At 41.1% G+C, this 25366-nt stretch overlaps 2 protein-coding genes across 2 annotated transcripts; both read right to left on the reverse strand.

Moving 5' to 3' along the window:
* Positions 1-3872: 3872 nt before the first annotated feature.
* On the reverse strand, positions 3873-4871 carry LOC131547714 (olfactory receptor 1M1-like). Its single transcript, XM_058788326.1, has one exon. The coding sequence runs from the start codon at positions 4869-4871 to the stop codon at positions 3873-3875; it is 999 nt and encodes a 332-aa protein (XP_058644309.1).
* Positions 4872-23028: 18157 nt separating this feature from the next.
* Positions 23029-24028, reverse strand: LOC131548268 (olfactory receptor 1E16-like). The gene is given in 2 exon segments (XM_058789436.1): positions 23029-23181; positions 23183-24028. Coding segments are annotated over 2 exon segments (999 nt in total).
* Positions 24029-25366: the final 1338 nt, after the last annotated feature.

Below are 25366 nucleotides of genomic sequence, written 5' to 3' on the forward strand. Positions count from 1 at the left end.
AAATCGTCCATTTGTCCAACCCTCTTGGTCCTCTTTAGGTGTAAACACGTACGGTGATATATATGATAACCAGGGCCTATGTTCATTTCAGACATTAAGAACCAAATTTTGTCTACCAGCATCCACATATTTTGTCTTTCTTCAATTTGTCTTTCGTTCTGCTCTCAAAGCGTATGGTGTTCCTTGGGCATCTCCCATCTCCTCTCATCCTATGCAGGATTGGATTGCACCATCTGTTGGTCGGCCGTCTGTTTCTTTAATATATAATAAGATTATTGATTGCATTACAAAACCTCTTTCTATTAAAACTATTTGGAATAGGGAATTATCTGACCTTAATTTATCTGTCGACTGGGAGAGAGTTTAACATCTAAAACTAATCTAAACTAATCTCATTAATCTAAACACATCTAAAAATCTGACTCATCATCTTATTCACTTCAAAGTCATTCATAGAGCATACATAACTCCTTACAAAAGATTTAAAAAGAAACTACAACCGAATCTCAACTGCCATATATGTAATACTACATCATCAGGTACTTTTCTGCATATGTTTTGGGAATGTCCTGTCGTCATCAGTCTATGGACACATGTACACCTGGTTTTATCATCCTTACTGCAAATTGATTGGTCTCTTAATCCAAGTTTGTGTCTTCTTAATGATGATTCTGGTCTCTGTATAAGTTCAGTGCAAAAGAGAATGTTGTTAGCTGGTTTTACAGCTGTGAAGAAGACAATAATACAAAACTGGTTTACACCGCACATGTGTGGAAAAACATATTGGATCCGTAGCCTCCTGCAAATAGTGACTTGTGAATGTACAACAGCACGAATCAATGGGGCCAAGCCTTCTACCATTGATGCTTGGCAGTGCTTTCTCTTTGATATACGTGACTGTATAAAGGAGTAACTTTTGTGTTTTTCTTGTCCTTCCCTCTCTCCCTCCCTTTGACTGGACTTTGAGATATTGAGTATGTGTCTGTTGTTTTTTATTGTTTTTATTTTTTTTTTATTTTGGGTGTTATGTATGAACAATAAAAAAATGTTGATAACAAAAAAAAAAAAGCACATGTACAGGCCCGTCTGAAGTTCTTTACTCTTCGCTACTACTTACCTGATACTAACCTGTTTGTGTACTTACCTCCTGTTTATCTCCATCGTTGATTCCCTGGATCCCCATCGTCCGCTCCACTCCGTTGATCATCCACTCTCTCCTCCACCAGCACTCTGGGGTGTGTGCTGCTACTCAGCATCCACGAGTTCCTGGCAAGAACAAGCTTATCCTTTCTCCATAGCATCAAGTATCCAAGACTCTACTCACCTTCATCGACTGCTTACCCATTGCTGAATTCAATAAACATAATGTTGTATTATAATCCTCTGTGTCCAGTCTGCTTCCCTAACACCTATGACCCGAAGAACACCATCTCCACCGTCAAACATAGAGGTGGAAACATTATGCTTTGGGGGTGTTTTTCTGCTAAGGGGCAACATGATCTCACAGAATTCCGTGTAATGTTCACTGACTTAATTAACCTCCGAATCTGTGGTGGCATCACGGAATCGCCGAAAATTCCGTGATGGGCTCACAGAAGTGATACCAATGTAAGTCAGTGACAGGCATCAGCCGTGCTCCACGCACTGAAACCCTTAGCATCAATATGCCGACGCGATACTGGGGAATTTATCGTCATCATTATTGTTCAGAACTGGGTAGGTTTAGGGTAGGGGTGGGGTCAGGTACTCTAGTGAAAGTATAACTGCATCGGCGTCACTCTTTTTACGTGGTCCGATGCAGAGCTGGTGTTGAACCAGTGAATCCGTGCATGGACCACAGCTGATGCCTTCTGTGAGCCCATCACGGAATTTTCGGCGATTTCCGTGATGCCACCACAGATTCGGGGTTAATTAAGTCTGTGAACATTACACGGAATTCTGTGAGATCAGGTTGTAAGGGGACAGGACAACTGCACCCCATCAAAGGGACGATGGATGGGGCCATGTACCGTCAGGGCCAGGGCATTGAAAATGGGTCGTGGATGGGTATTCCAGCATGACAATGACCCAAAACACACGGCCAAGGCAACAAAGAAGTGGCTCAAGAAGAAGCACATTAAGGTCCTGGAGTGGCCTAGTCAGTCTCCAGACCTTAATCCCATAGAAAATCTGTGGAGGGAGCTGAAGGTTCGAGTTGCCAAACGTTACCCTCGAAACCTTAATGAATTGGAAAGGATCTGCAAAGAGGAGTAGGACAAAATCCCTCCTGAGATCTGTGCAAACCTGTTGGCCAACTACAAGAAACTTCTGACCTCTATGATTGCCAACCAGGGTTTTGCCACCAAGTACTAAGTCATGTTTTGTGAAGTGGTCAAATACTTATTTGACTCATTAAAATGCAAATCAAATTACAACTTTTTTGAATTGCATTTTTCTGGATTTGTTTCTTACTGTTCAAATAAACCTACCATTTAAAATTATAGACTGGTCATCTCTTCGTCAGTGGGCAAACGTACAAAATCAGCAGGGGATCAAATAATTTGTTTTCCCCACTGTATTTGTCAGTTGCATACAGTACATCATTGAGGATGTCTCGTTAAATAAAAGTCATCATTATAAATATGACTGTTATTCCTTGTAAAGCCTAATTACTGTAATTTCTTTCTTACTTTTGAATGTAATGGATGCTTTTTTGAAATTAGACAATCTCTATGACTTATGCAGCCATTGCAGCCTTCAAAATCAGACACAGGCCATGTATGGAACTGTTTGAAATTGTAGCCCTACCTAACCAAATAGTGTTGCTGATACTACTGACTGACTAATTTCAGAACCATTTGGGCTAGAAATGGAAAAGCACTTAATTCACATGAGAAGATGAGTTTGAGATTGATATATTTTTTTTTTTTTTTGGGATCTTGAACAGTTATTGTTCTTCTTGGCTTAAATTCTCTGTTACAAGGCATGATGTAACCAGGTACAACATTTACAATATTTAAGAGACATTTTTGTCAAGAGAAAACACTCGGACCAAAGCTAAAAACTACATGCACATTCACATTGGATGCAGTAGGTTGAAAAAGTAAGTGTATGTTACTCTATCATAGAAAACCTTTAGCATTTTTGTTTAAAAATATACACTCAAAATACATTAGGTTATGCATAGAAGTTGTTACATATAGGCCTGTGTGCTGTATCCTGCATTTTTTATATAATGTTATTTAACAGAATATGTAAAAGCTGTTGTAAGGCACTGTATTGAGTACTGTGTGCAGGGTTTACACAGCCGTTTATAATATTTGTATATTGCATTAATTTTGTTAAATTAACGAGGCATAATTTAATCATTATTTTTAATTAATTTAGTTCACTGTGGCACATGCTTACATGGTCTGTGATCATCATAAAACACCTATGTGACCTTTAGCACAGAATGGTGAGAATTATTGACTGCACAAAATAATAAAGATATATATACATTCACAATACATATAAGAACAAAAAACAGTGTTCACTATTCAATAGCTGTGCAGTTCTCTCACAAATACAGCTAATCATTATTCAGAAAAGCATTTATAAAAGATGTTATATTGAAAGCAAATGTAATTCAAATGTTGTTGTTTTTTCTTTTCTTTTGATTTGCTGTTAACCTAAAATATTACAATGGAAAGGTGAACACTGAATTCAAAATTTATATTTAGAATCTTCACTGAAATTGTTATTCTTAATCACAAATCAGCTCTACTAGGTTTCGGACCAAAGGTTTTAAAAGTTTTGGCCTGTTTACAACACAATTTCTCTTACAAGTACAGACAAAATCAAACTTGATCACAGCTGATAAACAGTGAGATTAAAGCTATACTTTTTATTTTTTAAATTCTCCTGCTGCATTTTACTCTTCTTTCTGTGGTTGCGTTCACCTTGCTGCGTTTGTACAGTTCTTTTATTGATTGCATGACCTCCTCTGTCTTTAGAGTGTATATAATGGGATTCAGCATAGGTGGTATTGTCTGCGTCAGGGAATTGTTAATTATCCGGGCGTTTGGATGCAAAGGTGTTATTATCGATGCAATATTATTGCTCAAAATCGGGATATAAAAAATTGCCACCAACATGAGATGTGACGTACAGGTTTTTATGGCCTTGATACGGTCAACACCATGGGGAATCTTAAACAAAACCAGAGCAATGCAGAAATATGAAATGAAGATCAAAATCAGTGGCGTAAAAATCAGAAGACTATAGCAAATTTTACCCAACAAAATATTTAGAGAATTATCATTACAAGCTATTCTATAGATAGGGCCATAATCACAAAAATAACTATCGAGCACATTAGATCCACAAAAACAAAGTCTATTCACAGAACTTACAAGTACAGAAAAAAATGTCACAGAAAAAATCCATATCACCCCTATGATCAGAAACATGGCTGGTTTGGTTACAATGGCATGATACCGTAGAGGAAAACAAATAGCAACCAGTCTATCATAAGCCAAGACAAGTATTGTTAAAGACTGCAGATTCATGAAATGATATACAAAAAACATATATATCAAGCATGCTTCATATGAAATGTCCTGGTGCTCAAATAAAAATGTGTCAATGACTTTTGGAATTAAAGCTGAGCTTCCACACAGATCAGAAAGGGCCAAATGAAAAACAGCAATGTATTTGGCTGTGTGGAGTCTGTGGGCCAAATATATAATACACATGATAAATGAATTCCCTAAAACAGTCACAACATACACTAAAGACAGGAACACATAGTAGTATTTTGCCTGTGGGATATTAAAAAAGCCATTGATGAAAAATGTTGCAGGACGAACAAAGGCCACTTTTGCAGAGGAGTTTGAGTGTATGGAGCTCATGATACCTGTTGTCTGATATTTTATATCACCTGTGATTAAAAGACATTACAGAAAAGCGTTCAATAGCAAAGAATATTCAAGTAATTATTTAATTACCAGTCACAGTGCTTTTATGGACAAACATGTTTGAATGTTATTTTATATAATCTTATTGAACTAATAATAAAATAATCTTTCAGAAAAATCATTAGAAAGAATCAGAAGGAACACATGGTCTATACTCTACCTTCTCCAAACTGGAACCATCTCATTAATTTACCAGCCATCAGACAAATTTATAGTTAGATTACTCTTGAGTTTAGGACTCTCTCTATAGACCTGCATAGATACTCCTGCCCCTTTATCCTCAAGCTTGGAAAATTCAGAGTGCTACTGTACACAGAGAATCACTGTTAGCCATCAAGCTAATGGTACCATGTTAATTATGGGTGAATTGAAGGTAGCCTATTGTATGTTATCAGAATTTATTATGGTAATGGGTAAATTGTCACAGGGTGCTTTGCTTAGATCAAGAGCGCGACACAGAGGAAATCTAATACCACAGTCTTTAGTATATCCACAGGGAAACGAACATATAAAATCCAGAAAAAGTTCAAAACAGCAAAGCAAATGTATCCAACAATAATAACCGACAAACTCAAACTGAAAGGACAGAGATGTAAATTTCTTTCACAAGACATAGGTGAACTAACATAATCAAAGGGGAAACAGAAACTAGGTCAAAGAACAATACTAGAGAGGCAACCAAAGTCAAAACAAATTGATATTGTGACAGATCACCCCCTCTCCCGGAAGGTGCGACCTCGAGCTGCAGAGAAGAAAGACAGCCGAGGGATGGCGACACGGGATGGCGACAAGGGATGGCGAAGGGCTGGCAGAAAGTCTGGCAGGCAGACAACCAGGGCGGCGATGATGGAGGTAGGAGCCAGGGTGACCGGGGCGCAGGTGTGGATCCGGAAGGCTGCAGTGGAGCCAGAGCGACAGAGGACCAAGGTGGAGCTGGAGGGAGGGAGGAGCCCATGGAGCCAGAAGGATGGAGGGATGAGGTGAAGCCGGAGAATATTTCTTTGTTTGGTCAGGTATTCTGTCACGATACTGCATTGGAGAACAGGCACGGAGATGAAGGTTAACAGTCTTTTAACTGTTTTAACTGGGGGGAATAAATTAAGTGCATTTTTCTTAATACCTGACCTTGCCTGCACACGGACAGGGTGCACAGCTGTTCGCGAGCCCTTCTGATGACGAAAATTACGTAATGCGGACGGTGCACGGACGCGAATGGCCAAAGTATACTTTGGCTTTTAGACTGGGCTTGAAATTATACATTTCCTAACCAGTACAATGTGTTTAGCAGGTGAGCCATGATGACTACTGCTGCTTGCTATTGCTAACTCCCTCTACCACATCGCTTTACTTAAGGAAACCTAAAACACCCTAGTACCCCTAATGGTAAGGAAGAAAACTGCCTACAAAATTCTTATTAACAAGCTCATGTCTGTTACATCTCAAATATGGCTCATGAGATCCACTTTTCTACAGAATTTAGCTCCAACTTTGATCAAACTCACCCACCTGTGATTTTCTAAAGATCCTGAAGACATGCTCAGGTGTGTTTGATTAAGAATAGAACTAAACTCGAAAATTAATCTCGTGAGCCATATTTGAGGATCCCTGGCCTATATGAAACAACAGGTTCTGAAAAGGTCTCGTTTGGTTTGAGCCATTCCAGTTCAATTGAGTGGCTAAAGAATGGCCAGTCAATATTGTTTGTATTCTCCTAGTTGCATTACAGGGCTTCCTACACAAAACCTGTATGGGCCCAAAGGATACAAAAGTTGGTCTGGGCCCGAATGAGCTGTATAATCATGTGATTAATGTGGGTAGTCCTCTAATGTGGTCGTTTAGTCAATGTAGGCTTATGTCACAGACTGATGGGTCTTATGGCAGCAGCGTTCTTCGACTTGATCAGTCTGTTGCTCCTTCGTCAGCCCTCCTTGGGAGGTTCCTCTCAGGCCCAACCTATTAACTCAGGCCGAGGGTATGATTTGGCACCCTCGCCTGGACTTATGGAGGCTGTGGGTGTGTCCCCTGAGCAGAGTGCATTGATGTGTTCTGGTCTCTCAGCTGAGATTACCGAAACTATCTTGAGCTCCAGGGCCCCTACTACGAGGTGCCTATACACCCTTAATTTAAAGGGTTTCACTTCTTGGTGCAAGCTGTGCAACCTAGACCCAATTCATAGGACTGTATCTCCAATATTGGAGTTCTCTTTCAAACAATCGCTTGGTATCTCACTATGGGAAATGTCCCAGGCGTGATAGACTATGGAAGCACCAATCAGAGCTCTTGACAAGGAGCCCACCCCCTCCCTTTATATACAACTGTGATCCCCGAAGCTTTCTCTGTTCTCTTCCCCGTGAAGACTTTCCTTCAGCACCTAGGCTGTGCTGCTCTCAGTTCGTAAACGTACCGTCAAGGTTGATGTTGACAAACGCAGTACAGTCAAAAGAAAGAATCTGTTGTGGATTCTCTGCTCGTTGCTGAGCTTCTTTGCTTCACTGTTATTAGCTGTGTGTATTGGCATCGCTTGGCCTGTTACTCCTGGGGATCCAGGAGTTAAACAGGATATCTATGACGGGAAAAGGCTCCCTTCCCGCCTTCCCCAGGCGAAGCAACTGCTTCCCGCTTTGCCGGCGTGCATTGCAGAGATGAAATGTTCACAGGATAAACCCTTTTCTCATCGCGTGCCCATCAAGGGTTACTCGTCTCTCGATGTGAGTGAAATGGAGGGGCTTGGGCTTTTTTTTACCAGAAAATGGTAACACTTTATTTTGATAGTCCACTTTAGACATTCTACTAACAACAAGTAACTTTGCAACTACATGTCAACTAGCAGTCATTAGAGTATTAGTAGACTATCTGCTTAATATTTTCTAACACTTTATTTTGATGGGTCCACAACATACTACATACTGAGTATGAGAAACTTTGCAAGTATAACAGTTCATAACCCTAAACCTAACCTAACAGTCTACTCTGAGAGTTAGTAGACATGTAGCTGCAAATTAATGAGAATTAGTTGACATGTAGTTGACATGTAGTTACAAAGTTACTTATAGTTAGTAGAATATCTAAAGTGGACTATCAAAATAAAGTGTAACCGAAAATGTATAAGTCTTTGGCACTAGCAGTGAGGGCACTTAACGTCACTTCACTGTTGATGGCCTACCAAGCTGAATTACTAGAGGAGGTGGGCACACAGCTGGATGCCGGTAATCCAAACCTGGTGGTCTGGGAGAAGATCTGCGACTTGCAGGTGCAAAGCTGCGGCTGTACCATGGCCCTCGCAGGTGAGAGGTCGCTGTGGCTAAATCTCTTGAGCATTGGTGACAGGGAGAAATTGGATTTTACTCCGCTAGATTCGAGTGGGCTGTTCAGCCCGGCTGTTGCAGCATTGAGACAGAGGTGTGACCTCCAGAAGAAGGAAGGAGAGGCGTTTCACATCTGTCTGCCCGTAAAAGAGCATCCTGTCCTCCAGTTCCTCTGTGGCCTGTTCCTCCTACACAGAGGTTTTTGAATGTGTCCAGAACTGATAAACCCCAGAGCACAGAGCAGGTGACTCGTCCCCCCACTGCTCCGAACGCTAAGCCATGGGGAAAGCAGTCATTCATGGCTGTGACTGCAATGTCCAGGTCCGCTAACCCTTCCAACAAAAACAAGAGGGATACCTAGGACCAGAGGACCTTTCAGTAGTGAAGTATTTTTACTCTGCTGTAAAAGTACTTTTCAAGTGTTGTCAGAGTGTTTTTCATTTAGAAAACTTTACTTCACAACATTCCAAAGCATAATATTGTACTTTTTATTGCACTACATTTCATATTAAATATAATTTAATACTTACAGTGGGGCAAAAAAGTATTTAGTCAGCCACCAATTGTGCAAGTTCTCCCACTTAAAAAGATGAGAGAGGCCTGTAATTTTCATCATAGGTATACCTCAACTATGAGAGACAAAATGAGAAAAAGAATCCAGAAAATCACATTGTAGGATTTTTAAAGAATTAATTGGTAAATTCCTTGGTAAAATAAGTATTTGGTCACCTACAAACAAGCAAGATTTCTGGCTCTCACAGACCTGTAACAACTTCTTTAAGAGGCTCCTCTGTCCTCCACTCGTTACCTGTATTAATGGCATCTGTTTGAACTTGTTATCAGTATAAAAGACACCTGTCCACAACCTCAAACAGTCCAACTCCAAACTCCACCATGGCCAAGACCAAAGAGCTGTCAAAGGACACCAGAAACAAAATTGTAGACCTGCACCAGGCTGGGAAGACTGAATCTGCAATAGGTAAGCAGCTTGGTGTGAAGAAATCAACTGTGGGAGCAATTATTAGAAAATGGAAGACATACAAGACCACTGATAATCTCCCTCGATCTGGGGCTCCACGCAAGATCTCACCCCGTGGGGTCAAAATGATCACAAGAACTGTGAGCAAAAATCCCAGAACCACACTGGGGGACTAGTGAATGACCTGCAGAGAGCTGGGACCAAAGTAACAAAGGCCTCAAATCCTGCAGTGCCAGACGTGCCCCCCTGCTTAAGCCAGTACATGCTTAAGCCAGTACAAGTTTGCTAGAGAGCATTTGGATGATCCAGAAGAGGATTGGGAGAATGTCATATGGTCAGATGAAACCAAAATAGAACTTTTGGTAAAAACTCAACTTGTCGTGTTTGGAGGAGAAAGAATGCTGAGTTGCATCCAAAGAACACCATACCTACTGTGAAGCATGGGGTGGAAACATCATGCTTTGGGGCTGTTTTTCTGCAAAGGGACCAGGACGACTGATCCGTAAACGAAAGAATGAATGGGGCCATGTATCGTGAGATTTTGAGTGAAAACCTCCTTCCATCAGCAAGGGCATTGAAGATGAAACGTGGCTGGGTCTTTCAGCATGACAATGATCCCAAACACACCGCCCGGTCAACGAAGGAGTGGCTTCGTAAGAAGCATTTCAAGGTCCTGGAGTGGTCTAGCCAGTCTCCAGATCTCAACCCCATCGAAAATCTTTGGAGGGAGTTGAAAGTGCGTGTTGACCAGCGACAGCCCCAAAACATTACTGCTCTAGAGGAGATCTGCATGGAGGAATGGGCCAAAATACCAGCAACAGTGTGTGAAAACCTTGTGAAGACTTACAGAAAACGTTTGACCTCTGTCATTGCCAACAAAGGGTATATAACAAAGTATTGAGATGAAATTTTGTTATTGACCAAATACTTATTTTCCACCATAATTTACAAATAAATTTTTTAAAAATCCTACAATGTGATTTTCTGGATTTTTTTTTCTCATTTTGTCTCTCATAGTTGAGGTATACCTATGATGAAAATTGCAGGCCTCTCTCATCTTTTTAAGTGGGAGAACTTGCACAATTGGTGGCTTACTAAATACTTTTTTGCCCCACTGTAATTACATTAGAAATCTATTACTTTCTTACTTTTACTCAAGTAAAATTCAAAGATTTACTTGAGTACAAGAAATAACTAAATTTTTAATGTTCTTACTTATTAAAGGTAAAACAAACAACAACTTTTATTTATGAAATGTAGTGCAGTAAAAAGTATGACAGTATGCTTTTGAATGTAGTGAAGTAAAGTTTTCCAAAGAAAAACACTCTGATAAACTACAGATACTTTTTAAATTTACTTGAGTAAAGTAAAAATACTTCACCACTGTCCGCCTCTGCCTAGGACGCAATCTCCGCATGGGAGGGACAGGCAGCACCTAGGGTGTGTTCAGGACAGTTCAGCTTTCCCTCAACACACACAGTTCCGTGGATTGCTGACAGCAATTCCGCAAGTTCGAGTGCTGAGAACACAGCCACCAAAAGAATGTGGTCTGACGAGTCCAAGCACAAGTTCCCAAGTGTATTGTTACAAAGCACTTCAGCCCCTGGGTTCACAACAAATAAAAAATCCTCTGTCGCATCCAGGCTCAATGCCGAGGGCGCAGGGAGACAAAAATATAATAATATCAAAGAGCCAAGAGATAAATCAGTCTCTGGGCCACACAGATCCTGGACGGTTTTTTTTCTCTGTCCACTAGATGGCACCAGCACTCCATCTATGGAATCGGTTCAACAGAACCCTCTGGGTCTTCATCAGGAGACTTGGAGAGAGTGTTCTGCACATCCGTGGGTCCTCACGACAGTAACCAAGGGTTACAGGCTTCAGTTCACTGTAAAATCCCCTCCTTTCAACGGGGTTATAGCATCTGTAGCAACAGGGGATTCGGCTCTGGTGCTGGAAGCAGAAATATCCTCCCTCTTGGAGAAAAGAGCTATAAGGCGTGTTCCAGTGGGGGAAACTCAGAGGGGCTATTACTCCCGTTATTTTCTAATTCCAAAGAAAGATGGGGGTTTGTGCCCTCTAAACAAGCACTAAAGATGATACTTTTGGTGGCTCTGTCTTCTCTTAAAAGAATCGACTCCCAGATCTCAGGTTTTATCTGCATGAGCAGTCTCTTTCCCTACTCTCCAGCTATCTTCAGGTATGTTAAGGTGTAATTGTATATTGTTCCCATAGCGATGGCTACGCAGCGTCTTGTTACCCTATTCAGAGAACAAAGGTTACAAATGTAACCAAAATGTTTCGAGGGCCAACGTCTGTCACACTGCCAGGAAAGATGTGTTTAATTGGGGTTGGAGCTAAACTCTGCAGGACAGTGGAACCTCCAGGAGCAGGACTGGTGTCATGAATCCGGTCTACGAACTTCCATTCACTCACCACCAGAGGTCACTCACTTACCACATTGACTCTCACACCATACATCACACTGGACTGCATTTCCCATCACCCATTGCACTGATGACACACACAGCTGATTGCACTAATCACACGCACACCTGATCCTATGCACACACTGATTACATGCCTTATATACTGTAAACCCTGGACTTCCTCTTCCTTCCTGCCGAGTATTGTATGCGCTTATCGCTCCCATGGCTTTAGCTACTCTACAGAGCCCTTGTTAGTTTTCCTAGTCTTGCCTTGCCTGTTTTCCTGTGTTCTAATTCTAGCCCGTGTTCCCTGGATTAACCCTTGCCCTGCCATTTGGATACTGTTTGCCCCAGCCCGGACCATTGCTTTGTTTACTGATTACCTCTTTTGTCTTTGCCCTCTGGATATTGTTAGCCCACGATCGAACACGCCTGTTTTGGATACTTCTCTTGCCTTGCCCTCTATATACCTGTTTGCCATTATTTGACCCTGCCTGTTATTACCTCGTCTGTCTTTGAAATAAAGCTTGCACATGGATCCGCACGTCTCACGTCTTGTCAGCCCCGTTACAACTGGACACCCCTGATGATATTTTAAAAAACCACTAACAACATATGACATACTGTATTATTAGACTAAGGGAAATCGGGCTGGGGTCGCTTCTTTGAACCCGATATCCAAGCAGCCACATGAAGCTGTGGACGTCATAGATCACATGTTTGTGCCAAAAACAAATCATGCTCCAGTACATAACATAAATATTCTTACTAGGGACGTGTGCAACAACTAATTTGACTGTCGATTAAACTGAAGTTTTGTATCCGACTAGTCTAAAAGCTAAAAACCCCCCAAAAATGGCAAAAGACAAAAAACTTCATTTAGAGGAATAGACGGTGCAGATGGGTTTTAGTGTATGGTATGATTGTAATTTTCTGGTTTTGGCTAGCCTCCAAGCTAACGCATACGTGCCTGTATTGAATATGATTACGCATCGCTCCAGTAGAGTTATTGTAAGCCAATTTGACATTACACAGTTTACACAAAACTTTTCCATTTCCTTCTAATTCAAAATAATCCCACAAATTGCTGGTTCTTCGCGTGGTCATTTCAAGCTCGCCGCAACTGACATGAAAAAAACACATGCGATGTCTGAGGTAAAAATGTAGTTTCCGCCCAGATACATTTTAATTTTTTAAATATTTATATACAGTATATTTAAATATTTTGATATGTATTCTTTTTCAAAAGTTTTATTTTAACATATTTAATATGTTTTAAATGTAACATTAAAACGATGGTAATTTGAATGATAAATCATGTTTCTTTGTTTTTTCTCTCGTATAATAGACTATTGTTTTCAGTGTTGACTAGCAGGAGCTGTACCGTTTAGTCGACTAGACCCACACATCCCTAATTCTTACACTAAAATCTTTGGTAAACTTCGTAGTGCTTTTCTACCATCAGTTCAAACAGCTACTGTTGCTGAAAACATACAAATCAAGCAGTACAAATTTATACGAATTAACCACCAAATTTGCCAAATGTAACTGCCATGAGATTGTGTTGGAACGTTTGAAACTGTAACATATCTAACAGTGCTCTAATAGAACTGCTACTGATACTGACACACCACGCTCAGAACCATTCAGACTAAATATGGAAAACATATGCGTGACATTTGTTTTTTAATATTATCTTTAACATTTAATGTTCTTGTCGCCTTAAAACAAAGCTGAGGTAAAATTATTTTTATGAAGACAAAAATCTGACCAAAGCTAAAACTACATATAAATCCACACTGCATGTAATTGGTTAAAGCTAGGTGTATTATATTTTTAACAGTGTAAATATATCATGATTGCTATATCCTGCATTTTTATCATGTAAATAATGTCTGGTATATCATTGTGTTATTAATATAGTCAATATGCAAAAGCAGTTGTATGGCTTTGTGCTGAGTACTATGTGGCTTTATGTTACTGTTTATCTGTACTGGAGCTGATGAGACGAGAGGCGTGTGGATCCATGTGCAAACTTTTATCAGTAAACATAGTCAAAAACACAGGCAGGGTTGAACAACAGCAAACGGGTATGGCACAGGCAAGACAAAAGAGCAATCCTAAACGGGCTTGAAAAAGTCCAGGCGAGGAGCAAACACAGTTCGAAACAGCAAGCAAAGGGTTAATCCAAGATACGCGGGCAAGAATCAGAAACTAGGAAATCAGGGAACACAACGAGACTAGACTAAGACTAGGAACTAGAAAAGACAGGGAAAGGGCTCCGTAAAGCAGCTATCACTTGAGCCCCTTCCAGATGCTCCAAACAGTCTATAATCCAGGAGGGTGGTGCAGCAGAGGCAGAACAGAGGGAGGGATGGAGGGCCAGGTCCATGTGGAGCTGTAGGACCTTGGGACTGAGGCAGGACCGGCAGAGCAGGGAACCAGGATGGAGCCGGCAGTACTAGTGGTGTTGAGGACCACCACAGCAGAGCGGGCAGGTCTGAAGATCCCCACAGCAGAGCACAAGCCCAACAAAGAGGAGCAGACAGAGCAGGACCCCACCAGGGTGGAGCAGACATAGCAAGAGCCCACCAGGGCGGAGCAGACGGAGTGGGAGACCTCCACGGCCGAGCAGAAGACCACCAGAGCAGGGCAGAAGCCCACCAGAGTAGGGCAGACAAGACGGATGACCACAAAAGTGAGACCGAAGACGACCACGGCAGACCAGACGAATCAGGGACCCATGGCAGAGACTGGGACCTAGGGAGAAGTGAGACACAAGAGACAAACAGTGCATATACGGCCTCATGGACCGAGGCAGGGAACACAAAAAGTTCATCAGTAGTTTCCCTGGTGACAACAGAATGGGCAGACAGTTCATAAGCAGGCTCACTGACTGAAACTTGACAGGCTGACCATTCAATATCTGGCTCATTGACTGAAACTGAGCATGCAGAGAGTTCATAAACAGGCTTACTGACTGGGACTGGCAAAGTAGACGGTTCACCAGACACATTTGGGAAAACAGAACAAGACAGTTCATGAATAGTCTCTATGGCAGTGACAGGGTTAATGGAACAGACATGAAGTGTATTTGTAGTTTCTGGGCTCATGACAGGCTGGTTTAATGGTTCAAAGGCGGGTTTTTGGGTTGTGATAGACAAGGCTGCGAACTCAATGTGGGTTTCCTTGAGAGTGGCTGGACAGTTCACAATCAGACTCATGGACTGAAACAGGACATACAGAGAATTCAGAATTAGATCCATGGACTTAGACTGGTAATACAGGTGGTTCAGAATTAGACACCCTTGGCAGCAGACAGATCAAAACAAATTGCATTGACTGAAACTGGACTGGTAGACATTTCAGTAAGTGACATTAAACAGGCAGATGATTCAGAATCAGGCTCATTAGTTGAGACTGGACAAACAGACAATTCAAAACTGCAGAATTTAAACCAACAGACAATTCACAATTGACAAAAGCCCCGCCCCCCTTAGTTACTGTTGCTCCCTCGGACAAACAAACGGAGTTGCTCACTGTCTTACAATGACAGCTGCAGTGTGAAAACCTTGTCCCACAATGTTTTTGCACAATTTTGGACACAGAAGGCCACCAAATGGGAATTAAATATTCCATGGAGGGATTTATGAAATATTTAAAAATAAATACGGTGGGTAACTCGAAGCGAGGGTTTACAGATCATAATGTAAGCGGGAGAAGTCTCATATTACAGTTGGTCATCACGATCGCGGATGACAACATGCAGGATCAACACTGTTCATGTATCGCAGGGTACGATTAAATGAATGTACATTTAACCAGTTTAATATGGAGAGGCACTTAAATGTAGACCTACGTTTGTGTGTTTTTGACCTACACTGTACAAGACGCGAGAACAGTATGCTATTTAGGTTTGTACATCAGCATGGACTCACTAACTTTAACGTTAGCTAGTTTTAGCCAGAGATACCTTGCTAAAGCACAAGATAACATTAACGTTCTGCTTGAGCAGATGAAAACTGTAACTTAATGAGTGTATGACAACCAGAAAATTAACATTTTTGTCTTCATTTGTATTGGGGTGAATACTTAGGGACATTTTGCTCTGTTTTGTTTGGATTCATAATTTAATAAAATAAATTATATTGCCCATCCTCTCAGGATACCCTGAATCAGTGTTACAAGTACCCCAGGCACATCGTTTTTCCATTTTTGAAGCATAAACCCCATAAAACCGATGCGAGCTTCAGATCTTCCAATGTTTCTCTATGGCGCTGAAACCTAAAGATGTCCGAGTTCTGCTCCCCATGGAACTGATTCTCGACTGCCATTGGCTAGTCTGCGTTCGAGGGGAGGTGCTTACCGATAGGTCAATTGGATGCATTAACTAACACTGGATTGGCAGACAGTTCAGGTATTGAAGCTGGATAGACAGACAGTTCCAAATCAGATTCAGAGAAGCTGCAGCGGGTGCCATCACCTCGGAGAACACAGCAGTGAGTGTCACTACCCCAAGAGGTTCTGCAGCATCAGCCGTCACCTCTGGAGACATCCCCGTGGACGCTGCCATCTCAGGCAGTTCTGTGGTGGTGTACGCAGCCCAAAGGTGGCCCAAAGACCACGGACAGGATTCGTGACATTATCATAGATGTATATTGATTTTATTTTGTCAATAAGGTCAACTTTAAGAATTACTTTAATGAGATTAGTTCACAGAAGCCCATGCCTGCATTACATTGCCTAAAATCATGATGTGATGTAGTCTGTGGTAAACCAATACTTTCTAATATAGCACAGAATGGTGAGAATTAGTAACTGCATGAAACAATAAACGTATTACACATACAGTAACCCATACAGTAACAAAAAAGTGTCAACTGTACAAGAGCACTGCAGCACTGACAAATACAACTAAACATTATTCAGAAACATTTACATTTGTTAGATTTAAAGCAAGTGTAATGCAAAAGGTTTTTAACTTACTGTTAATCTAAAATGATTAAATGAAAAGGTGAGTGCATGCATTTAAAAAAAAAAAAATTGAGAATCTTTACAAATTTGTTCACACAATCAGTCAATAAATAACCCCCACTTACCCAAAGATTACACACCCTGGGTTCATGCCGAAACTTCAACTAAATATGATTTACGTTCTGTTATCACTTCTCAGCTTCCATTAGTAATCAGCAAAATTACTTCCAAAATTACTGAATTTGGATTCAGTTTAGAAAATGTTTTGGATTACATGGAACGTCTATACATATGCCTATTTTGAAAAACCATGCTTTCTCACCATCTTGTTTGGACTGTATATGGGCATGTAATGGTATACACTCAGTTAAGGACCTGTATGAAGAGAGTGTGTTTACATCCTTTTCTTCCCTATCTGCCAGGTTTAACCTACCCAATAATCACCTATTTAGTTTTTTTCAGACAAGACATTTTGTGCAAAAACTGTTCCCTCACTTCCCAAATTGTCCCCCAGGATATGCACTAGACAGTTTTTTTCGATCTTAAACCTAATGTTAAACATCTTATCTCAGTCATTTATAACTTAATACTTTGATACCTGATCTTTCAAAGTGTTTCAAAGAGATTTGGGAACAAGACCTCTCTGTTCCTATTTCAGATGAACAGTGGCCATACACCTTATATCGGGTGCACTTGTCATCAATCTGCACCAGGCATGGTTTGATACAATGCAAGGTACTTTACAGAGCTCACCTGACAAATGCACAATTATCTAAATTTTTTCCAGACAAGAATGATGCTTGCAACCGTTGTCAACAAGCTCCAGCAGATCATGTGCACATGTTCTGGTCATGCCCTCGATTAATAACCTTTTGGTCCAACATGTTTGACACACTGGGAAAAGCACTTAATGTTGAACTGAGTCCCAATCCATTGACAGCTGTTTTTGGTGTTCTACCATACACCACTTATTCTAGTCCTATTGCTCAAGTAGTTGCTTTTACTACTCTATTAGCTAGAGGCAACATTCTCCTTAAATGGAGGTGTGCCACTTCCCCTACTCCCAATATATGGATACAAGACATTTTTTTACATTAAATTGGAGAAATTAAGCTTAAAACCTTCAGTAGCACCTGGAATCCCTTCTTGAATTTCATTAAAGGCTTGCTTTGTACCGCTGATACAGATACAGATAATACTTAAGAAATGCCTTTCTTAGTACACCTCATTGTTACGGGGCTGACGAGACGAGAGGCGTGCGGATCCATTTGCAGACTTTTATTAGGCAGAGACGTGGTCATAACAGGCAGGGTCAAACAGTGGCAAACAGGGGCGAGAAAGAGTAAACAGACAAGCGTGGGTCGATGATCAGCGAACAGTATCCAAAGGGGCGAGACAGGAGAGGTAGTCCAAAACGTCAGCGATAGTCCAGGCAGGGGAAAACACGATAAAACAAAGGCAAGGCAAGGAAAACTAACGGGGCTCTGTAGGGCAGCGACAATGCATACAATACTCGGCAACGAGGGAGAGAATGTCCAGGGTTGAAATAGTGTGTGTGATCAGGTGTGCATGTGATTAGAGCAATGAGTGATTGGTGACAGCTGTGTGCGTGTGATTGGTGAGATGGCTGATGGGAAATGTAGTCCATGTGATGTGTGGTGTCCTCTAATGGTAAATGAACGGGAGTGCAGACCAGATTCGTGACAGAGCCCCCCCCCAAAGAGCGGCTTCCAGACGCTCCACACAGTCTATAATCAGGAGGGAGGTGGAGCGGAGGCGGAACAGGGGGAGGGATGGAGGGCCAGGTCCTTGTGGAAGTGGAGTGATCTGGGACCGAGGTGGAGCTGGCAGAGCAGGAAGCCAGGGCAGAGTGGACGGGACTTGAGCCCACCAGGGCGGACCAGACGGGACTTGAGCCCACCAGAACCAGACAGCAGACCACCACGGCGGCACAGATCGAACAGGTGGAGCAGAAGACCACCATGGTGGAGCAGATAGCGCGGGAGCCCCCCACGACGGATCAGGAACCCACAGCAGAGCCTGGGACCTAGGGAGAATGGAGACATAAGGAGGAGACAGAACATGCACAGACACAAGGACTAAGGTAGGGAACACAGAAAGTTCATGGTTAGTTTCCATAGCAGGGACAGGACAGAACGAGAGTTCATTGACGGCCTTCATAGCCGTGACAGGACAGAACGAGAGTTCGTTGACGGCCTCCCTAGCCGTGACAGGACAGAACGAGAGTTCATTGACGGCCTCCATAGCCGTGACAGGACAGCACGAGAGTTCATTGACTGATACCGCGGACACCTCTGGAGGTTCTGCGGCGGTTGCCGCCACCTCTGGAGGTTCTACAGTGTTAAACACAGGACACAGGGAGAGTTCAGTAATGGTCTCTTCGACCGTAACACAACAGAATGAGAGTTCATTGCTGGGCGCCACCACCATACGAGGAGCTGAAGTGAGCAACTCCGCTTCGGGAGGTTCTGCAGCATGTACCGCCACCTCTGGAGAAACTGCAGCGGGCACCATCACTTCAGGGAACACGGCAGGGAGCGCCACTACCTCAGGAGGTTCTGCAGCGTCAGCCGCCACCTCTAGAGACATCATAGTGGACGCCGCCACCTCTGGGAGTTCTGTGGTGGTGTATGCAGCCCAAACACACCAAAATGCGATCCCCATCAGGGGAAGCGTTTCAGACAGGGGAATCAGTTCAGAAACAGGAGGGTTAGAGTGAGTGAGTTTGGGGATACCAGCTGCGCGTGTAGACACCAGCGGTACATCCCTCAGACTAGACATCAGACTGGGATAATGAAGGACTGACCTTGATGATCTGGGTAGGTCAGCGGAGACGTGACCCGACTCTGGAAGGTCAGCGGAGACGTGTTGCTGTGACTCTGGACGAGCAGCGGAGACGCGACTTGACTTTAGGAGATCAGCTGAGACGTGAAGTGACTCTGGACGAGCAGCTGTGTCGTGGTGCTGCGACTCTGGACGAGCAGCTGTGACGCGACTTGACTTTAGGAGATCAGCTGAGACGTGAAGTGACTCTGGACGAGCAGCTGTGTCGTGCTGCTGTGACTCTGGACGGACAGCTGTGACATGCTGCTGTGACTCTGGACGGACAGCTGTGACGTGCTGCTGTGACTCACTGACATCAACCGTGACTTGACTTGGTTCTTGAAGATCAGCGGTGACTTGTCTCGACTGGTGAAGATCAGCTTTGACTGGGCTTGACTCGTGAAGATCAGCTTTGACCTGGCTTGATTCATGATGATCAACGGTGACTTGACTTAGCTTGTGAAGATCAGCTGTGTCTTGGCTTGATTCGTGAAGAGAAGCTGTGAATTGGCCTGACTCATGACGATCAACGGTAGCTTGACTGGGCTCTTTAACAGCAACTGTGACTGGACTTAGCTCTTTACTGGCAGCAATGACATGACGGAGTGTTGTTGTGGCTGCCATTTTGTGAACGGGCTCCGGTGTCGCTGCCATTTTAGTCACAAACGCGGTGTTATTTTCCTCCTCCGCAACACTCACAGTAAATGAAGAGCCAACATAACAGAGCATAGTCTATAAGATCACTTAAAGACAAACGGGGACCCTCGCGAATTAGTCGCGATTTGAGCGGCTGGTTAATGCACTCGCAAAAAAAGTCTATCAGTACACAGTCCGGCAGATCAGAAAAATAGGCTAAATCTAAATACTCCTGTATGTAATCCTTGAGTGATCGCAAGCCCTGCTCGAGGGTTAACAACAGTCTCGCAGTGTCCATACCTGGCCAATGTCCATATGAAAAGCCGCTGGATCCTTGTGCCTCCGAGTATTCTGTTACGGGGCTGACGAGACGAGAGGCGTGCGGATCCATTTGCAGACTTTTATTAAGCAGAGACGTGGTCATAACAGGCAGGGTCAAACAGTGGCAAACAGGTATAACAGGGGCGAGACAAAGAGTAAACAGAGACAAGCGTGGGTCAATGATCAGCGAACAGTATCCAAAGGGGCGAGACAGGAGAGGTAGTCCAAAACGTCAGCGATAGTCCAGGCAGGGGAAAACACGATAAAACAACAAAGGCAAGGAAAACTAACGGGGCTCTGTAGGGCAGCGACAATGCATACAATACTCTGCAACGAGGGAGAGAATGTCCAGGGTTGAAATAGTGTGTGTGATTAGTGATGCTGTGTGATCAGGTGTGCATGTGATTAGAACAATAAGTGATTGGTGACAGCTGTGTGCGTGTGATTGGTGAGATGGCTGATGGGAAATGCAGTCCATGTGATGTGTGGTGTCCTCTAGTGGTAAATGAACAGGAGTGCAGACCAGATTCATGACACTCATAATGCTAATTATCAGAAAATATTATACATCCGTGTGTTTTTTTTGTTTGGTTTTTTCTGTTATGTTTTGTTTTGTTTTGTTTTCCCTCCCTGGGAAGGGATGGTTAAGGTTTGGGGTTTGATGCGGCAAGGACATTTTGTTGTATGTTGATCAGTTTGATGTAAGTGTATTTCATGCTGTCCTGATAAAATGGCAATAAAAAAGATTGGAAATAGAATAAATAAATAAATAAAATTATAGGAAGGAAGGAATCACAAATAAGCTTTACTAGGTTTCAGTCTAGAGGTTTTAAACATGTTTGGCCTGTTTACAACACAATATTTATTACAGCTACAAATAAACCTGTAATTAGAATTTTACATTACTCCTCCTGCATTTCATTCTTCTTTCTATTATAGTGTTCACCTTGCTGCATTTGTACAGTTCTTTTATGGATTGCATGACCTCCTCTGTCTTTAGAGTGTAAATGAAGGGATTCAGCATAGGAGGTATTGTCTGTGTCAGGGAAGTGTTAATTATCCCGGTGTTCAGATCAGAATATGCTGTTATAGATTAAATATTATTGCTTATAATAGGGAGATAACTGACTGGCACTATCTTGAGATGTGAAGTGCAGGTTTTCATGGCTTTGATTCAGTCAGATGATGTCAGGTCAGGTCAGGTGATGATGATGATGATGATCAGTATGAGTGGTATGCAAATTCCCTTTAAATTTCAAATGAAAACAGCAGCAGACTTCGGCTCCTCCCCATCTTTCTGCGCGTTCTTCAATCCACAGACTGCGGTGGCGCAGAGGAGAAGACAAGGTGTGTGTTTATCGATAGATTGTTATAATATCTACATCTATGCAGTTCTTTGTCATAAATACAGTTTACAAAAGTCATGGGAGAGCAATCGGTTTCCAATCTACTGTAAAGTTTTCGCTGCATTCACCACTCATCACACCACAGCTGTTTCCTTCAGCGAAATCCCTTAACACATATGAACGCATATAACGATCACGTTATTGCTATTTTCATTTGAAAATTTAGCTTTCAATATAGCACACAATATTACAGTGCATGTGGCATTAACTACCATACAGTTATGTATAGAAATGATTAAAGCACTCAGTCAGTGCACTCATTTTAATTGCATATCAGAGTGATTGACAGAGATTGAAACATTGTGTGTGTGTTTTGTATTAATTTAAAAATATATATTTTTTATTGTTTGAATTGAATTTATGTTGAACGGTTCTACAATTTTTTTTTTGTACAAATTTTCAATCAATATTTTTGTAAATATTTATTTCTTTTTATTATTATACCCTCATTGGGGGTTGAGCCCCCTAAAATGAAAATCCTAGAATCGTCCCTGGCAACCAGTCTTTCATAAGCCAAGACAAGTGGTGTCAAAGATTGCAGATTCATGGAATGAAAATAAACAAAAAAACATATCTGCTAAACATGCTTCACATGAAACAATCTGGTGCTCAAATAAAAATGTGTCCATGACTTTTGGAATCAAAGCTGCGCTTCCACACAGATCAGAAAGGGCCAGATGAAAAACAGCAATGTATTTGGCTGTGTGTAGCCTGCGGACTGAATAAATGACATGATAACACATAATAAATGAATTCCCCGAAACACTAACAACATACACTAAAGACAAGAGCACATAGTGGTATTTCACATGTGGGATATTAGAAAAGCCAATGAGGAAAAATGTAGCAGGACGAAAAAAGGTCACATTTGCAGAGGAGTCTGCCTGCATGGAGCTATGATACCTGTTCTCTGGTTTTGTGTCACCTGTGATGAAGAACTGTTTTAGAAATACTCTCAAAAATACATAATTAAAAAAATATACATATATTTGAAATAAAAATGAATATTTAGAATCTATTTAGAATTTTTTGTTTTGACGGAAAGAAAGGAATCACAAAAAAGCTTGTCTAGCTTTCAAGCACGAAGGTTTTAAACATATTTGGCCTGTTTACAACACAGTATATGTTACAAATACAAACAAAACCAAACTTGCTCACAGCTGATAAACAGTGAGATTAAACCTGTAATTATTATTTTTAATTTCTCCTTCTGCATTTCACTCTTATTTCTATGGTTGTGTTCACTTTGCATCGTTTGTACAGTTCTTTTATGGATTGCATGACCTCCTCTGTCTTCAGAGTGTATATGATTGGATTCAGCATAGGTGGTATTGTCTGTGTTAGGGAATTTGTTAATTATCCAGGCATTTGGATGCAAAGGTGCTATTGTAGATGCAATAGTATTACTTAAAATTGGCATATAAAAAATTACCACCAACATGAGATGTGAGTTACAGGTTTTTATGGCTTTGATCCGGTCAACACCATTGGGAATCTTAAATAAAACCAGAGCAATGCAGAAATATGAAATGAAGATCAATATCAGTGGCGGAAAAATCAGGAGACTATAGCAAATTTTAACCAACAAAATAATTAGAGAAGTATCATTACAGGTTAGTCTATAGATAGGGCCATAATCACAAAAATAAGTATCAAGCACATTGGATCCACAAAAAGAAAGTCTGTTCATAGAACCTTCAAATACAGAAAAAAATGTCACAGATAAAATCCACATCAGCCCTATGATCAGAAACATGGCTGGTTTGGTTACAATGGCACGATATTGTAGAGGAAAACAAATAGCTATCAGTCTGTCATAAGCCAAAGCGAGTAGTGTCAAAGACTGCAGATTCATGAAATGATATACAAAAAACATATTTGCAAAACACGCTTCATATGAAATGTCCTGGTGCTCAAATAAAAATGTGTCAATGACTTTGGGAATTACAGCTGAGCTTCCACACAGATCAGAAAGTGCCAGATGAAAAACAGCAATGTATTTGGCTGAGTGAAGCCTGCAAGCCAAATATATGATACAAATGATAAATGAATTCCCTAAAACAGTCACAACATACACAAAAAACAAGAACACATAGTAGTATTTCACATATGGGATATTAGAAAAGCCAATGAGGAAAAATGTAGCAGGACGAACAAAGGTCACATTTGCAGAGGAGTTTGACTGCATGGAGCTCATGATGCCTGTTGTCTGGTTTTTTTATCACCTGTGATGAAGAACTGTTTTCGAAATACACTCAAAAATACACAATATTCAAATAATTATTTAATTTTCAGTCACAGTGCATTTATGGATCTATTCATCATTGTTCCAAATATATTTGATAATCAGAACAACAGCATATTTGTGTAATGCCTAAATAAACAAAAATGTAATTATTATTGAATAACTTCTATTTCAGACAAAGTTACTTTGTCTATATTTGCCAATGAAAATAGTTTGATATGAAACCAAAGCAGAGTAAAAAAAATTTTCTGAGCAACACATAATCCACCTAATTTTGCAACCCAGAAGTAAGCTATTTTCTGCAAACATGCGTGACTTCATAAGTAAATGATAAATAGGTAAAAAACTGGAAGAATAACAAGTCTCATAATTGGTAAAATTATTTGTGCTGCAAATCAGTGTGTTTATGATTACGATAATAAATTATAACAATTTGTTAACAAATACTATTTTGCGATATGAGAATCAGAAAAAGCTTTGTTGCCAAGTATGCTTACACACACACAAAAAAAATGTTGTCTTGCTGATGAAAGTACATAGGAATCACATACATAGAAAACAAGCAGCAAACAGATGACACAAGAAGCCTTGCTCATTCTAGAAGCTTCTTAAAGCAATAGTTCACCCCAAATGAAAATTCTGTCATTTAATCACCCTCTAGTTGTTCCAAACTTGTATGAGTTTCCTTCTTTTGTTGAACATTAAAGAAGATATTTTGAAGAATGTGAGTAACCAAACAGTTGCTGGTGGCCCTTGACTACCATAATATGGAAAAATAAAATAAAATAAATTAGGGACCAGAAACTGGTTACCCACATTCTTCAAAATATCCTATTTTGTGTTCAGTAGAAGAAAGAAATTCATTGAAATCAGAAACTGATGAAAATGAAAAAGTTCGGCTTTGCATCTTTTGTCATATCTTGGCATGTTCAGCACTGTTGCAGTCTTTGATTTTGAAATCACCTGATGATAAATAAATCAGCTCATTCCTGTTGTTTTCGGTGACATGAACTCCAATGAATTTGCATATAGCGTGGGAACAAAAGATCACACTTACATTTGTTTTGTGTAAACGCATTTATGTGACCAAGTGTAAATACAAAAGTCTTAAAAAATCGGATAGCTATTTGATCCGAGAAAAAGCATGAAGTGACAATTGTAAATTGGACCATTCTTACACAAGCATCACAGCTATACCTGTAGTTAACTTTTCACCACTGGGCCGACTGCTAACTGTTGCTGAATCATGCAGTTCTGTACTGTCAAATCCTCTTTATTTCTTTGAAATGT

Source organism: Onychostoma macrolepis, chromosome 10 (assembly GCF_012432095.1).
Source record: "Onychostoma macrolepis isolate SWU-2019 chromosome 10, ASM1243209v1, whole genome shotgun sequence".
NCBI lineage: Eukaryota > Metazoa > Chordata > Actinopteri > Cypriniformes > Cyprinidae > Onychostoma > Onychostoma macrolepis.

Coding starts and splice junctions, on each gene's coding strand:
- LOC131547714 (XM_058788326.1), bottom strand. CDS start 4,871: ATGAGCTCCATACACTCAAACTCCTCTGCAAAAGTGGCCTTTGTTCGT.